The sequence below is a fragment of the Salmo salar genome, unplaced genomic scaffold (genome assembly GCF_905237065.1).
Source record: "Salmo salar unplaced genomic scaffold, Ssal_v3.1, whole genome shotgun sequence".
Classification (NCBI taxonomy): Eukaryota; Metazoa; Chordata; class Actinopteri; order Salmoniformes; family Salmonidae; genus Salmo; species Salmo salar.
Genome location: NW_025548689.1, coordinates 155,001 through 172,487, shown reverse-complemented (window position 1 = coordinate 172,487; position 17,487 = coordinate 155,001). Strand labels below are relative to the sequence as shown.

The window sequence follows — 17,487 nt, the reverse complement described above, 5'->3', positions numbered from 1 at the left end:
AATCCAGGCTCAGCAGATGAGCTGCTATAATAATACTGTAATCCTACTGTAATCCTACTGTAATCCTACTGTAATCCAGGCTCAGCAGATGAGCTGCTATAATAATACTGTAATCCTACTGTAATCCTACTGTAATCCTACTGTAATCCAGGCTCAGCAGATGAGCTGCTATAATAATACTGTAATCCTACTGTAATCCTACTGTAATCCAGGCTCAGCAGATGAGCTGCTATAATAATACTGTAATCCTACTGTAATCCTACTGTAATCCTACTGTAATCCAGGCTCAGCAGATGAGCTGCTATAATAATACTGTAATCCTACTGTAATCCTACTGTAATCCTACTGTAATCCTACTGTAATCCAGGCTCAGCAGATGAGCTGCTATAATAATACTGTAATCCTACTGTAATCCTACTGTAATCCTACTGTAATCCTACTGTAATCCAGGCTCAGCAGATGAGCTGCTATAATAATACTGTAATCCTACTGTAATCCTACTGTAATCCTACTGTAATCCTACTGTAATCCAGGCTCAGCAGATGAGCTGCTATAATAATACTGTAATCCTACTGTAATCCTACTGTAATCCTACTGTAATCCTACTGTAATCCAGGCTCAGCAGATGAGCTGCTATAATAATACTGTAATCCTACTGTAATCCTACTGTAATCCAGGCTCAGCAGATGAGCTGCTATAATAATACTGTAATCCTACTGTAATCCTACTGTAATCCTACTGTAATCCAGGCTCAGCAGATGAGCTGCTATAATAATACTGTAATCCTACAGTAATAATACTGTAATCCTACTGTAATCCTACTGTAATCCTACTGTAATCCAGGCTCAGCAGATGAGCTGCTATAATAATACTGTAATCCTACTGTAATCCTACTGTAATCCTACTGTAATCCTACTGTAATCCAGGCTCAGCAGATGAGCTGCTATAATAATACTGTAATCCTACTGTAATCCTACAGTAATAATACTGTAATCCTACTGTAATCCTACTGTAATCCTACTGTAATCCAGGCTCAGCAGATGACCATGCAGGCAATGGCCTTCCAGCAGCAGATGCTGTCTTCCTTCCCCCCCAGGCCCCTCCCACACAACCACCCCCCGCACCTCCAGCCATGTGAGTACACACCCACACACACACACACACACACACACACACACACACACACACACACACACACACTACACACACACACACACACACACACACACACACACACACACACACACACACACACACACTGAAACACACACACATACACACTGTCACACACACACACAGACACACACACTGTCACACACACACACAGACACACAGACACACACACACACACACACACACACACACACACACACACACACACACAATAAAAGCGTCGCTGCACAGCTATTTTCAGGTCTCTCCAGAGATGTTCGATCGGGTTCAAGTCCGGGCTCTGGCTGGGCCACTCAAGGACATTCAGAGACTTGTACCGAAGCCACTCCAGCCTTGTCTTGGCTGTGTGTTTAGGGTCGTTGTCCTGTTGGAAGGTGAACCTTCGCCCCAGTCTGAGGTCCCGAGTGCTCTGGAGCAGGTTTTCATCAAGGACCTCTCTGTACTTTTCATCAGACCAGAGAATCTTGTTTGGTCTGAGAGTCTTTAGGTGCCTTTTTGGCAAACTCCAAGAGAGCTGTCATGTGCCTTTTACTGAGGAGTGGGTTCCGTCTGGACACTCTACCATAAAGGTCTGATTGGTGGAGTGCTGCAGAGATGGTTGTCCTTCTGGAAGGTTCTCTCATCTCCACAGAGGAACTCTGGAGCTCTGTCAGAGTGACCATTTGGGTTCTTCGTCACCTCCCTGACCAAGGCTCTTCTCCCCCTGATTGGTCAGTTTGGCCGGGCGGCCAGCTCTAGGAAGAGTCTTGGTGGTTCCAAACTTCTTCCATTTCAGAATGATGGAGGCCACTGTGTTCTTGGGGACCTTCAATGCTGCAGAAATGTTTTGGTACCCTTCCCCCAGATCTCTGCCTCGACACAATCCTGTCTCGGAGCTCTAGGGACAATTCCTTCAACCTCATGGCTTGGATTTTTGCTCTGACATGCCCTGTCAACTGTGGGACCTTATATAGACAGGTGTGTGCCTTTCCAAATCAATTGAATTTACCACAGGTGGACACCAATCAAGTTGTAGAAACATCTCAAGGATGATCAATGGAAACAGGAAGCACCTGAGCTCAATTTTTCGAGTCTCATAGCAAAGGGTCTGAATACTTATGTAAATAAGGTATTTCTGTTTATTATTTTTTTAATACATTTGCAAAAATGTCTAAAAACCTGTTTTCACTTTGTCACGCATGGGGTATTGTGATGTCAACATGGGGTATTGTGATGTCATCATGGGGTATTGTGATGTCATCATGGGGTATTGTGATGTCAACATGGGGTATTGTGATGTCAACATGGGGTATTGTGATGTCATCATGGGGTATTGTGATGTCATCTTGGGGTATTGTGATGTCAACATAGGGTTTTTTGTGATGTCATCATGGGGTATTGTGTGTGTAGATAGCTGAGGACATATTGAATCCATTTTAGAATAAGGCTGTAACGTAACAAAATGTGGAAAAAAAGTCAAGGGGTCTGAATACTTTCCGAAAGCACCTGTCCGTGACCGAGATGCCAAATATCAGTGCTGCTTACTTACACTTATAGCCAATGCTGTCTAAGACACACACACAGCTCACCACTAGGTAAAGCTCCGCCTTATCTCAGCTCGCTGGTCACCACAGCAACACCCACCCGTAGCACACGCTCCAGCAGGTATATCTCACTGGTCACCATAGCAACACCCACCGGTAGCACGCGCTCCAGCAGGTATATCTCACTGGTCACCATAGCAACACCCACCCGTAGCACACGCTCCAGCAGGTATATCTCGCTGGTCACCATAGCAACACCCACCGGTAGCACGCGCTCCAGCAGGTATATCTCACTGGTCACCCCCAAAGCCAACACCTCCTTTGGCCGCCTTTCCTTCCAGGTCTCCGCTGCCAATGACTTGAACGAACTGCAAAAATCACTGAAGCTGGAGACTCATATCTCCCTCATTAACTTTAAACATCAGCGATCTGAGCAGCTAACCGATCGCTGCAGCTGTACACAGCCCATCTGTAAATAGCCCATCCAATCTACCTACCTCATCCCCATATTGTTTTTATCTACTTTCCTGCTCTTTTGGACACCAGTATCTCTACTTGCACATCATCATCTGCTCATCTATCACTCCAGTGTTAATCTGCTAAATTGTAATTACTTCGCTCCTATGGCCTATTTATTGCCTTACCTCACTTATCTTACTTCATTTGCACACACTGAATATATATTTTTCTATTCTGTTATTGACTGTATGTTTGTTTTACTCCATGTGTAACTCTGTGTTGTTGTATTGTGTCGAACTGCTTTGCTTTATCTTGGCCAGGTCGCAGTTGTAAATATGAGGACTTGTTCTCAACTAGCCTACCTGGTTAAATAAAGGACTTGTTCTCAACTAGCCTAACCTGGTTAAATAAAGGACTTGTTCTCAACTAGCCTACCTGGTTAAATAAAGGACTTGTTCTCAACTGGCCTACCAGGTTAAATAAAGGACTTGTTCTCAACTAGCCGACCTGGTTAAACAAAGGTGATATAAAATAAATGAAAACATCACCCCTTTTATCTCCTTCCAGACTGAAGAAGCTCCAGACCAGGCGAGCCTGAACACCCACACCCACAGCCCCAGCACCACCCCGTCCTCCAGGAAACACAGTAGGTTAACCACCCACAGCCCGGCACCACCCACAGCCCAGCACCACCCCTCCTCCAGGAAACACAGTAGGTTAACCACCCACAGCCCAGCACCACCCGTCCTCCAGGAAACACAGTAGGTCAACCACCCACAGCCCAGCACCACCCGTCCTCCAGGAAACACAGTAGGTCAACCACCCACAGCCCAGCACCACCCGTCCTCCAGGAAACACAGTAGGTTAACCACCCACAGCCCAGCACCACCCGTCCTCCAGGAAACACAGTAGGTTAACCACCCACAGCCCAGCACCACCCGTCCTCCAGGAAACACAGTAGGTTAACCACCCACAGCCCAGCACCACCCGTCCTCCAGGAAACACAGTAGGTTAACCACCCACAGCCCAGCACCACCCCCTCCTCCAGGAAACACAGTAGGTTAACCACCCACAGCCCAGCACCACCCGTCCTCCAGGAAACACAGTAGGTTAACCACCCACAGCCCAGCACCACCCATCCTCCAGGAAACACAGTAGGTCAACCACCCACAGCCCAGCACCACCCGTCCTCCAGGAAACACAGTAGGTTAACCACCCACAGCCCAGCACCACCCCTCCTCCAGGAAACACAGTAGGTTAACCACCCACAGCCCAGCACCACCCGTCCCTCCAGGAAACACAGTAGGTTAACCACCCACAGCCCAGCACCACCCGTCCTCCAGGAAACACAGTAGGTTAACCACCCACAGCCCGGCACCACCCCTCCTCCAGGAAACACAGTAGGTTAACCACCCACAGCCCAGCACCACCCGTCCTCCAGGAAACACAGTAGGTTAACCACCCACAGCCTAGCACCACCCGTCCTCCAGGAAAGACAGTAGGTCAACCACCCACAGCCCAGCACCACCCGTCCTCCAGGAAACACAGTAGGTTAACCACCCACAGCCCAGCACCACCCGTCCTCCAGGAAACACAGTAGGTTAACCACCCACAGCCCAGCACCACCCGTCCTCCAGGAAACACAGTAGGTCAACCACCCACAGCCCAGCACCACCCGTCCTCCAGGAAACACAGTAGGTTAACCGCCCACAGCCCAGCACCACCCGTCCTCCAGGAAACACAGTAGGTTAACCACCCACAGCCCGGCACCACCCGTCCTCCAGGAAACACAGTAGGTTAACCACCCACAGCCCAGCACCACCCGTCCTCGAGGAAACACAGTAGGTTAACCACCCACAGCCCAGCACCACCCGTCCTCCAGGAAACACAGTAGGTTAACCACCCACAGCCCAGCACCACCCGTCCTCGAGGAAACACAGTAGGTTAACCACCCACAGCCCAGCACCACCCGTCCTCCAGGAAACACAGTAGGTTAACCACCCACAGCCCAGCACCACCCGTCCTCCAGGAAACACAGTAGGTTAACCACCCACAGCCCAGCACCACCCGTCCTCCAGGAAACACAGTAGGTTAACCACCCACAGCCCAGCACCACCCGTCCTCCAGGAAACACAGTAGGTTAACCACCCACAGCCCAGCATCACCCGTCCTCCAGGAAACACAGTAGGTTAACCACCCACAGCCCGGCACCACCCCTCCTCCAGGAAACACAGTAGGTTAACCACCCACAGCCCAGCACCACCCGTCCTCCAGGAAACACAGTAGGTTAACCACCCACAGCCTAGCACCACCCGTCCTCCAGGAAAGACAGTAGGTCAACCACCCACAGCCCAGCACCACCCGTCCTCCAGGAAACACAGTAGGTTAACCACCCACAGCCCAGCACCACCCGTCCTCCAGGAAACACAGTAGGTTAACCACCCACAGCCCAGCACCACCCGTCCTCCAGGAAACACAGTAGGTTAACCACCCACAGCCCAGCACCACCCACAGCCCAGCACCACACCTCCTCCAGGAAACACAGTAGGTCAACCACCCACAGCCCAGCACCACCCACAGCCCCAGCACCACCCCTCCTCCAGGAAACACAGTAGGTTAACCACCCACAGCCCAGCACCACCCACAGCCCAGCACCACCCGTCCTCCAGGAAACACAGTAGGTCAACCACCCACAGCCCAGCACCACCCACAGCCCAGCACCACCCACAGCCCAGCACCACCCCCTCCTCCAGGAAACACAGTAGGTTAACCACCCACAGCCCAGCACCACCCACAGCCCAGCACCACCCCGTCCTCCAGGAAACACATTAGATCAACCACCCACAGCCCAGCACCACCCACAGCCCCAGCACCACCCCTCCTCCAGGAAACACAGTAGGTCAACCACCCACAGCCCGGCACCACCCCCTCCTCCAGGAAACACAGTAGGTCAACCACCCACAGCCCAGCACCACCCCTCCTCCAGGAAACACAGAAGGTCAACCACCCACAGCCCAGCACCACCCCCTCCTCCAGGAAACACAGTAGGTCAACCACCCACAGCCCCAGCACCACCCCCTCCTCCAGGAAACACAGTAGGTCAACCACCCACAGCCCAGCAACACCCCCTCCTCCAGGAAACACAGTAGGTCAACCACCCACAGCCCAGCACCACCCGTCCTCCAGGAAAAACAGTAGGTTAACCACCCACGGCCCCAGCACCACCCACAGTCCAGCACCACCCCTCCTCTTGGAAACACAGTAGGTCAACCACCCACAGCCCAGCACCACCCACAGCCCAGCACCACCCCCTCCTCCAGGAAACACAGTAGGTCAACCACCCACAGCCCGGCACCACCCCCTCCTCCAGGAAACACAGTAGGTCAACCACCCACAGCCAGGAAACACAGTAGGTCAACCACCCACAGCCCAGCACCACCCCCCTCCTCCAGGAAACACAGCTTGTCAACCACCCACACCCACAGCCCCAGCACAACCCCCTCCTCCAGGAAACACAGTAGGTCAACCACCCACAGCCCAGCACCACCCGTCCTCCAGGAAACACAGTAGGTCAACCACCCACAGCCCAGCACCACCCCCTCCTCCAGGAAACACAGTAGGTCAACCACCCACAGCCCCAGCACCACCCCTCCTCCAGGAAACACAGTAGGTTAACCACCCACAGCCCAGCACCACCCACAGCCCAGCACCACCCGTCCTCCAGGAAACACAGTAGGTCAACCACCCACAGCCCAGCACCACCCCTCCTCCAGGAAACACAGTAGGTCAACCACCCACAGCCCAGCACCAGGAAACACAGTAGGTCAACCACCCACAGCCCAGCACCACCCCCTCCTCCAGGAAAGACAGTAGGTCAACCACCCACGGCCCAGCACCACCCCTCCTCCAGGAAACACAGTAGGGGACCACCCACACCCACAGCCCCAGGACCACCCCCTCCTCCAGGAAACACAGTAGGTCAACCACCCACAGCCCAGCACCACCCACAGCCCAGCACCACCCCCTCCTCCAGGAAACACAGTAGGTCAACCACCCACAGCCCCAGCACCACCCCTCCTCCAGGAAACACAGTAGGTTAACCATCCACAGCCCAGCACCACCCACAGCCCAGCACCACCCCCTCCTCCAGGAAACACAGTAGGTCAACCACCCACATCCCAGCACCACCCCTCCTCCAGGAAACACAGTAGGTCAACCACCCACATCCCAGCACCACCCATCCTCAAGGAAACACAGTAGGTCAACCACCAACAGCCCAGCACCACCCATCCTCAAGGAAACACAGTAGGTCAACCACCCACAGCCCCAGCACCACCCGTCCTCAAGGAAACACAGTAGGTCAACCACCAACAGCCCAGCACCACCCACAGCCCAGCACCACCCACAGCCCAGCACCACCCATCCTCCAGGAAACACAGTAGGTCAACCACCCACGGCCCAGCACCACCCCCTCCTCCAGGAAACACAGTAGGTCAACCACCCACATCCCAGCACCACCCCCTCCTCCAGGAAACACAGTAGGTCAACCACCCACAGCCCAGCACCACCCCTCCTCCAGGAAACACAGTAGGTCAACCACCCACAGCCCAGCACCACCCGTCCTCCAGGAAACACAGTAGGTCAACCACCCACAGCCCCAGCACCACCCGTCCTCCAGGAAACACAGTAGGTCAACCACCCACAGCCCCAGCACCACCCCCTCCTCCAGGAAACACAGTAGGTCAACCACCCACAGCCCAGCACCACCCCTCCTCCAGGAAACACAGTAGGTCAACCACCCACAGCCCAGCACCACCCGTCCTCCAGGAAGCACAGTAGGTCAACCCCCACAGCCCCAGCACCACCCGTCCTCCAGGAAACACAGTAGGTCAACCACCCACAGCCCAGCACCACCCCTCCTCCAGGAAACACAGTAGGTCAACCACCCACAGCCCCAGCACCACCCCTCCTCCAGGAAACACAGTAGGTCAACCACCCACGGCCCAGCACCACCCCTTCCTCCAGGAAACACAGTAGGTCAACCACCCACGGCCCAGCACCACCCCTCCTCCAGGAAACACAGTAGGTCAACCACCCACAGCCCAGCACCACCCCTCCTCCAGGAAACACAGTAGGTCAACCACCCACAGCCCAGCACCACCCCTCCTCCAGGAAACACAGTAGGTCAACCACCCACAGCCCAGCACCACCCCCTCCTCCAGGAAACACAGTAGGTCAACCACCCACAGCCCAGCACCACCCCCTCCTCCAGGAAACACAGTAGGTCAACCACCCACAGCCCAGCAACACCCAGAGCCCCAGCACCACCCACAGCCCAGCACCACCCACAGCCCAGCACCACCCACAGCCCAGCACCACCCCCAGCCCAGCACCACCCACAGCCCAGCACCACCCCCAGCCCAGCACCACCCCCTCCTCCAGGAAACACAGTAGATCAACCACCAACAGCCCCAGCACCACCCACACCCCAGCACCACCCCTCCTCCAGGAAACACAGTAGGTCAACCACCCACAGCCCAGCACCACCCACAGCCCCAGCACCACCCACAGCCCAGCACCACCCACAGCCCAGCACCACCCACAGCCCAGCACCACCCCCAGCCCAGCACCACCCACAGCCCAGCACCACCCCCAGCCCAGCACCACCCACAGCCCCAGCACCACCCACAGCCCAGCACCACCCCCTCCTCCAGGAAACACAGTAGATCAACCACCCACAGCCCCAGCACCACCCACAGCCCAGCACCACCCCTCCTCCTGGAAACACAGTAGGTCAACCACCCACAGCCCAGCACCACCCACAGCCCCAGCACCACCCACAGCCCAGCACCACCCACAGCCCAGCACCACCCACAGCCCAGCACCACCCCCAGCCCAGCACCACCCACAGCCCAGCACCACCCCCAGCCCAGCACCACCCCCAGCCCAGCACCACCCACAGCCCAGCACCACTCCCAGCCCAGCACCACCCACAGCCCAGCACCACCCCTCCTCCAGGAAACACAGTAGGTCAACCACCCACAGCCCAGCACAACCCACAGCCCCAGCACCACCCACAGCCCAGCACCACCCACAGCCCAGCACCACCCCCAGCCCAGCACCACCCACAGCCCAGCACCACCCCAGCCCAGCACCACCCCCAGCCCAGCTCCACCCACAGCCCAGCACCACTCCCAGCCCAGCACCACCCACAGCCCAGCACCACCCCTCCTCCAGGAAACACAGTAGGTCAACCACCCACAGCCCACCACAACCCACAGCCCCAGCACCACCCCCAGCCCAGCACCACCCACAGCCCAGCACCACCCCCAGCCCAGCACCACCCCCAGCCCAGCACCACCCCCAGCCCAGCACCACCCCCAGCCCAGCACCACTCACAGCCCAGCACCACTCCCAGCCCAGCACCACCCCCAGCCCAGCACCACCCACAGCCCAGCACCACTCCCAGCCCAGCACGACCCCTCCTCCATCTAGTGCTGTTTTCAATCCAGTCCGTTACAAGTCCTGAGCTGTGTAACTAGGTCTCATGCTAACCGTACTATTTGTGACGTAAAATTGAGTTTGTAGCTTATTGGTCATAGTGTGGATATAGTTAGTATGCCGAGAAGTTCCCGGATGTCGTACTACAGTAATATAGCAGTGGACACTATTTATGTGCCTTTTAGGGCCCATAATGCAATTCTTCCCGAAAAATGGGCGTGGCTTTGTAACGTTTTCAAGTTTTGAAGAAAATATGCAGCCGAAGTTCCGACGATACCAGATTCAAATTCAATGTTTTAACTAATTATGACAAATGTTAAGAATATGTTAAGCAATGTAATAAAGTAATGACAGTATGTACTGGGTATGTTAGCTAGCTACGCTATCCTTATGAACCACACAGCATATCATTACAGCAGTATGTACCGGTATGCTAGCTAGCTACGCTGTCCTTATGAACCACACAGCATATCATTACAGCAGTATGGACCGGTATGCTAGCTAGCTACGCTGTCCTTACAAACCACACAGCATATCATTACAACAGTATGTACTGGGTATGTTAGCTAGCTACGCTATCCTTATGAACCACATAGCATATCATTACAGCAGTATGTACCGGTATGTTAGCTAGCTCCGCTATCCTTACGAACCGCACAGCATATCATTACAGCAGTATGGACCGGTATGTTAGCTAGCTACGCTGTCCTTATGAACCTCATAGCATAGCATTACAGCAGTATGTACTGGGTATGTTAGCTAGCTACGCTATCCTCACGAACCTCATAGCATATCATTACAGCAGTATGGACCGGGTATGCTAGCTAGCTACGCTGTCCTTATGAACCTCATAGCATATCATTACAGCAGTGTGGACCGGTATGTTAGCTAGCTAGCTACGCTGTCCTTATGAACCCTCATAGCATATCATTACAGCAGTATGTACTGGTATGTTAGCTAGCTACGCTGTCCTTATGAACCCTCATAGCATATCATTACAGCAGTATGGACCGGTATGCTAGCTAGCTACGCTGTCCTTATGAACCTCACAGCATATCATTACAGCAGTATGTACCGGTATGTTAGCTAGCTACGCTATCCTTACAAACCACATAGCATATCATTACAGCAGTATGTACCGGTATGCTAGCTAGCTATTCTGTCCTTACAAACCACATAGCATATCATTACAGCAGTATGGACCGGGTATGTTAGCTAGCTACGCTGTCCTTATGAACCTCATAGCATATCATTACAGCAGTATGTACCGGTATGCTAGCTAGCTACGCTGTCCTTACTAACCACATAGCATATCATTACAGCAGTATGGACCGGGTATGCTAGCTAGCTACGCTGTCCTTATGAACCACATAGCATATCATTACAGCAGTATGTACCGGTATGCTAGCTAGCTACGCTGTCCTAATGAACCACACAGCATATCATTACAGCAGTATGTACCGGTATGCTAGCTAGCTACGCTGTCCTTATGAACCACATAGCATATCATTACAGCAGTATGGACCGGTATGTTAGCTAGCTACGCTGTCCTTACAAACCACATAGCATATCTTTACAGCAGTATGTACCAGTATGTTAGCTAGCTACGCTATCCTTATGAACCACATAGCATTTCATTACAGCAGTATGTACCCGGTATGTTAGCTGAGTGAATTTACCGACGTAAACTATTGACTTTGATTATCCACGTCGTTCTTAGCTAAGTGGTGTATAGTCGTTGTGCGTTCTCAATGGACGTTGTTAGTGAAGTCGTAAAATGTCCAGCTAGTCATTTGTTATGCTAATAAGCTGGTAAGAAGTTGCATAGCAACGGCATCAACATCCGGTACACAGGCGAAACGCTAGCACGCTCAGCTGAAAGGCTACCGTTGGTTTACAGTATACTAAAATGAACTAATAGTATATAGTATGTAGTATGTACTATATAGTATGTAGTATATAGTATGTAGTATGTAGTATATAGTATGTAGTATATAGTATGTAGTATGTAGTATATAGTATGTAGTATATAGTATGTAGTATGTAGTATATAGTGTGGGTATTGAACACAGCTCTAGTCTCTAGATCTATAGACTAATAGTATATAGTATGTAGTATGTAATATATAGTATGTAGTATGTAGTATATAGTATGTAGTATATAGTATGTAGTATGTAATATATAGTATGTAGTATATAGTATGTAGTATATAGTATGTAGTATGTATTATATAGTATGTAGTATATAGTATGTAGTATGTAGTATATAGTATGTAGTATATAGTATATAGTATATAGTATGTAGTATATAGTATGTAGTATGTAGTATGTAGTATATAGTATGTAGTATGTAGTATATAGTATGTAGTATACAGTATGTTAGTGTGGGTATTAGAACACAGCTCTATTCTCTAGACCTATAGACTAATAGTATATAGTATGTAGTATGAAGTATATAGTATGTAGTATATAGTATATAATATGTGTATATAGTATATAGTATGTAGTATATAGTATATAGTATATAATATGTGTATATAGTATATAGTATGTACTATATAGTATGTAGTATATAGTATGTAGTATATAGTATATAATATGTGTATATAGTATATAGTATGTAGTATATAGTATATAGTATATAATGTGTATATAGTATATAGTATGTACTATATAGTATGTAGTATATAGTATGTAGTATATAGTATGTAGTATATAGTATATCATATGTGTATATAGTATATAGTATATAGTATGTAGTATATAGTATATAGTATGTAGTATATAGTATGTAGTATGTAGTATATAGTATGTAGTATATAGTATGTAGTATGTAGTATATAGTATGTAGTATATAGTATGTAGTATACAGTATGTTAGTGTGGGTATTAGAACACAGCTCTAGTCTCTAGACCTATAGACTAATAGTATATAGTATGTAGTATGTAGTATATAGTATGTAGTATGTAGTATATAGTATGTAGTATATAGTATATAATATGTGTATATAGTATATAGTATATAGTATATAGTATGTGTATATAGTATATAATGTGTGTATATAGTATATAGTATATAGCATGTAGTATATAGTATGTAGTATATAGTATATAGTATGTAGTATATAGTATGTAGTATATAGTATGTAGTATATAGTATGTAGTATATAGTATAAAGTATGTAGTATATAGTATAAAGTATATAGTATGTAGTATGTAGTATATAGTATATAGTATGTAGAATATAGTATGTAGTATATAGTATATAGTATGTAGTATGTAGTATATAGTATATAGTATAAAGTATGTAGTATATAGTATAAAGTATGTAGTATATAGTATATAGTATGTAGTATGTAGTATGTAGTATATAGTATGTAGTATGTAGTATATAATGTGGGTATTAGAACACAGCTCTATTCTCTAGACCTATAGACTAATAGTATATAGTATGTAGTATGTAGTATATAGTATGTTAGTGTGGGTATTAGAACACAGCTCTAGTCTCTAGACCTATAGACTAATAGTATATAGTATGTAGTATGTAGTATATAGTATGTAGTATGTAGTATATAGTATGTAGTATATAGTATATAATATGTATATATAGTATATAATATGTGTATATAGTATATAGTATATAGTATGTAGTATATAGTATATAATATGTGTATATAGTATATAATATGTGTATATAGTATATAGTATGTAGTATATAGTATATAGTATGTAGTATATAGTATATAGTATATAGTATGTAGTATATAGTATATAGTATATAGTATGTAGTATATAGTATAAAGTATATAGTATGTAGTATATAGTATGTAGTATGTAGTATGTAGTATATAGTATGTAGTATGTAGTATATAGTATGTAGTATACAGTATGTTAGTGTGGGTATTAGAACACAGCTCTATTCTCTAGACCTATAGACTAATAGTATATAGTATGTAGTATGAAGTATATAGTATGTAGTATATAGTATATAATATGTGTATATAGTATATAGTATGTAGTATATAGTATATAGTATATAATATGTGTATATAGTATATAGTATGTACTATATAGTATGTAGTATATAGTATGTAGTATATAGTATATAATATGTGTATATAGTATATAGTATGTAGTATATAGTATATAGTATATAATGTGTATATAGTATATAGTATGTACTATATAGTATGTAGTATATAGTATGTAGTATATAGTATGTAGTATATAGTATATCATATGTGTATATAGTATATAGTATATAGTATGTAGTATATAGTATATAGTATGTAGTATATAGTATGTAGTATGTAGTATATAGTATGTAGTATATAGTATGTAGTATGTAGTATATAGTATGTAGTATATAGTATGTAGTATACAGTATGTTAGTGTGGGTATTAGAACACAGCTCTAGTCTCTAGACCTATAGACTAATAGTATATAGTATGTAGTATGTAGTATATAGTATGTAGTATGTAGTATATAGTATGTAGTATATAGTATATAATATGTGTATATAGTATATAGTATGTAGTATATAGTATATAGTATGTGTATATAGTATATAATGTGTGTATATAGTATATAGTATATAGCATGTAGTATATAGTATGTAGTATATAGTATATAGTATGTAGTATATAGTATGTAGTATATAGTATGTAGTATATAGTATAAAGTATGTAGTATATAGTATAAAGTATATAGTATGTAGTATGTAGTATATAGTATATAGTATGTAGAATATAGTATGTAGTATATAGTATATAGTATGTAGTATGTAGTATATAGTATATAGTATAAAGTATGTAGTATATAGTATAAAGTATGTAGTATATAGTATATAGTATGTAGTATGTAGTATGTAGTATATAGTATGTAGTATGTAGTATATAATGTGGGTATTAGAACACAGCTCTATTCTCTAGACCTATAGACTAATAGTATATAGTATGTAGTATGTAGTATATAGTATGTTAGTGTGGGTATTAGAACACAGCTCTAGTCTCTAGACCTATAGACTAATAGTATATAGTATGTAGTATGTAGTATATAGTATGTAGTATGTAGTATATAGTATGTAGTATATAGTATATAATATGTATATATAGTATATAATATGTGTATATAGTATATAGTATATAGTATGTAGTATATAGTATATAATATGTGTATATAGTATATAATATGTGTATATAGTATATAGTATATAGTATGTAGTATATAGTATATAGTATGTAGTATATAGTATATAGTATATAGTATGTAGTATATAGTATATAGTATATAGTATGTAGTATATAGTATAAAGTATATAGTATGTAGTATGTAGTATATAGTATATAGTATGTAGAATATAGTATATAGTATGTAGTATATAGTATATAGTATGTAGTATGTAGTATATAGTATATAGTATAAAGTATGTAGTATATAGTATAAAGTATGTAGTATATAGTATATAGTATGTAGTATGTAGTATATAGTATGTAGAATATAGTATATAGGAGGTAGTATGTAGTATGTAGTATGTAGTATGTAGTATACTGTATGTTAGTATGGGTATTGAAACACAGCTCTATTCTCTAGATCTATAGACTAATAGTATATAGTATATAGTATGTGTATATAGTATGTAGTATGTAGTATATAGTATATAGTATGTAGTATATAGTATGTAGTATATAGTATATAGTATATAGTATAAAGTATGTAGTATATAGTATATAGTATGTAGTATGTAGTATGTAGTATATAGTATGTAGTATTTAGTATATAGTATGTAGTATATAGTATATAGTATGTAGTATATAGTATGTGTATAGAGTATATAGTATGTGTATATAGTATGTAGCATATAGTATATAGTATGTACTATATAGTATATAGTATGTAGTATATAGTATGTGTATATAGTATGTAGTATATACTATATAGTATGTGTATATAGTATATAGTATGTAGTATATAGTATGTGTATATAGTATATAGTATGTGCATATAGTATATTGTATGTAGTATATAGTATATAATATGTGTATATAGTATATAGTATATAGTATATAGTATGTGTATATAGTATATAGTATGTGTATATAGTATATAGTATATAGTATATAGTATGTGTATATAGTATATAGTATGTAGTATGTAGTATGTAGTATATAGTATGTATTATATAGTATGGGTATTAGAACACAGCTCTAGTTTATAGACCTATAGACATAGTATATAGTATGTAGTATATAGTATGTAGTATGTAGTATATAGTATGTATTATATAGTATGGGTATTAGAACACAGCTCTAGTTTATAGACCTATAGACATAGTATATAGTATGTAGTATATAGTATGTAGTATGTAGTATATAGTATGTATTATATAGTATGGGTATTAGAACACAGCTCTAGTTTATAGACCTATAGACATAGTATATAGTATGTAGTATATAGTATGTAGTATGTAGTATATAGTATGTAGTATATAGTATATAGTATGTAGTATGTAGTATATAGTATATAGTATGTAGTATATAGTATAAAGTATGTAGTATATAGTATATAGTATGTAGTATGTAGTATATGGTATATAGTATGTAGTATATAGTATAAAGTATGTAGTATGTAGTATATAGTATGTAGTATGTTGTATATAGTATGTGTATGTAGTATATAGTATGTGTATATAGTATATAGTATGTGTATATAGTATATAGTATATAGTATATAGTATGTAGTATGTAGTATATAGTATATACTATATAGTATGTAGTATGTAGTATGTAGTATATAGTATGTAGTATGTTAGTATGGGTATTGGAACACAGCTCTAGTTTATAGACCTATAGACATAGTATATAGTATGTAGTATATAGTATGTAGTATGTAGTATATAGTATGTATTATATAGTATGTATTATATAGTATGGGTATTGGAACACAGCTCTAGTGATGATGGTGTGGATTTTTCCAGGTCCGACACGGGCCCCCCCTCCTGATGACATGGTGCGGTCCAGGGCCCCCCCTCCTGAAGGACTGGTCCAATCCAGCGTGTCTAACTCAGAAAGCCCCTCCCACAACATCAAGGATATGATCAAACAGTACCAACACCCATCTAACCCTGCACCCAGCCAGCCTGCACACACACACAGGTAACACACACACACACACACACACACACACACACACACAGACACACACACACACACACACACAGCACACACACACACACACACACGTAACACACACACACTCACAGGTACCACAGTAAATGTTAAAAACCTGATGTGGATAGGGGGCAGTATTTTCACGGCCGGATAAAAAAACGTACCTGATTTAAACTGGTTACTACTCCTGCCCAGAAACTAGAATATGCATATAATTAGTAGATTTGGATAGAAAACACTCTAAAGTTTCTAAAACTGTTTGAATGGTGTCTGTGAGTATAACAGAACACATATAGCAGGCAGAAAAACCCTGAGAAACAATCCAACCAGGAAGTGGAGGATCTGAGAATTGTAGTTCTTTCTAATGATGTTCTGTCTGAACTACAGTGTCTGTGATGTCATATTGCACTTCCTAAGGCTTCCACTAGATGTCAACAGTCATTAGAACCTTGTTGAAGACTTCTAAAATGCAATTTGATTGAATAATACCCGGAACAGTAAGTGGTCGGGCTGGGGTCATTGACTTACCTCGTGCGCGCTCACGTAAGGCTAGCCATTTTTGATTTTTCTTCTGTAATGAATCTGCTATTGTCCGGTTGGAATATTATCTAAATTCTACGTTAAAAACGCCCTAAGGATTGATTGTGAACATGGTTTGACGTGT

The 17,487-nt window shown here is 44.1% G+C and overlaps 1 protein-coding gene across 1 annotated transcript in view; it reads left to right on the top strand.

Moving 5' to 3' along the window:
• Window positions 1-17,487, top strand: part of LOC106595859 (unconventional myosin-XV) — a gene marked incomplete at its 5' end in the record, with an annotated part of 220,734 nt that overhangs the window by 97,986 nt on the left and 105,261 nt on the right. The window contains 2 exons of the mRNA XM_045712658.1: window positions 1,032-1,134; window positions 16,631-16,757. Coding sequence (XP_045568614.1) covers window positions 1,032-1,134; window positions 16,631-16,757 — 230 coding nt within the window. The remainder of the gene's footprint in view (window positions 1-1,031; window positions 1,135-16,630; window positions 16,758-17,487) is intronic.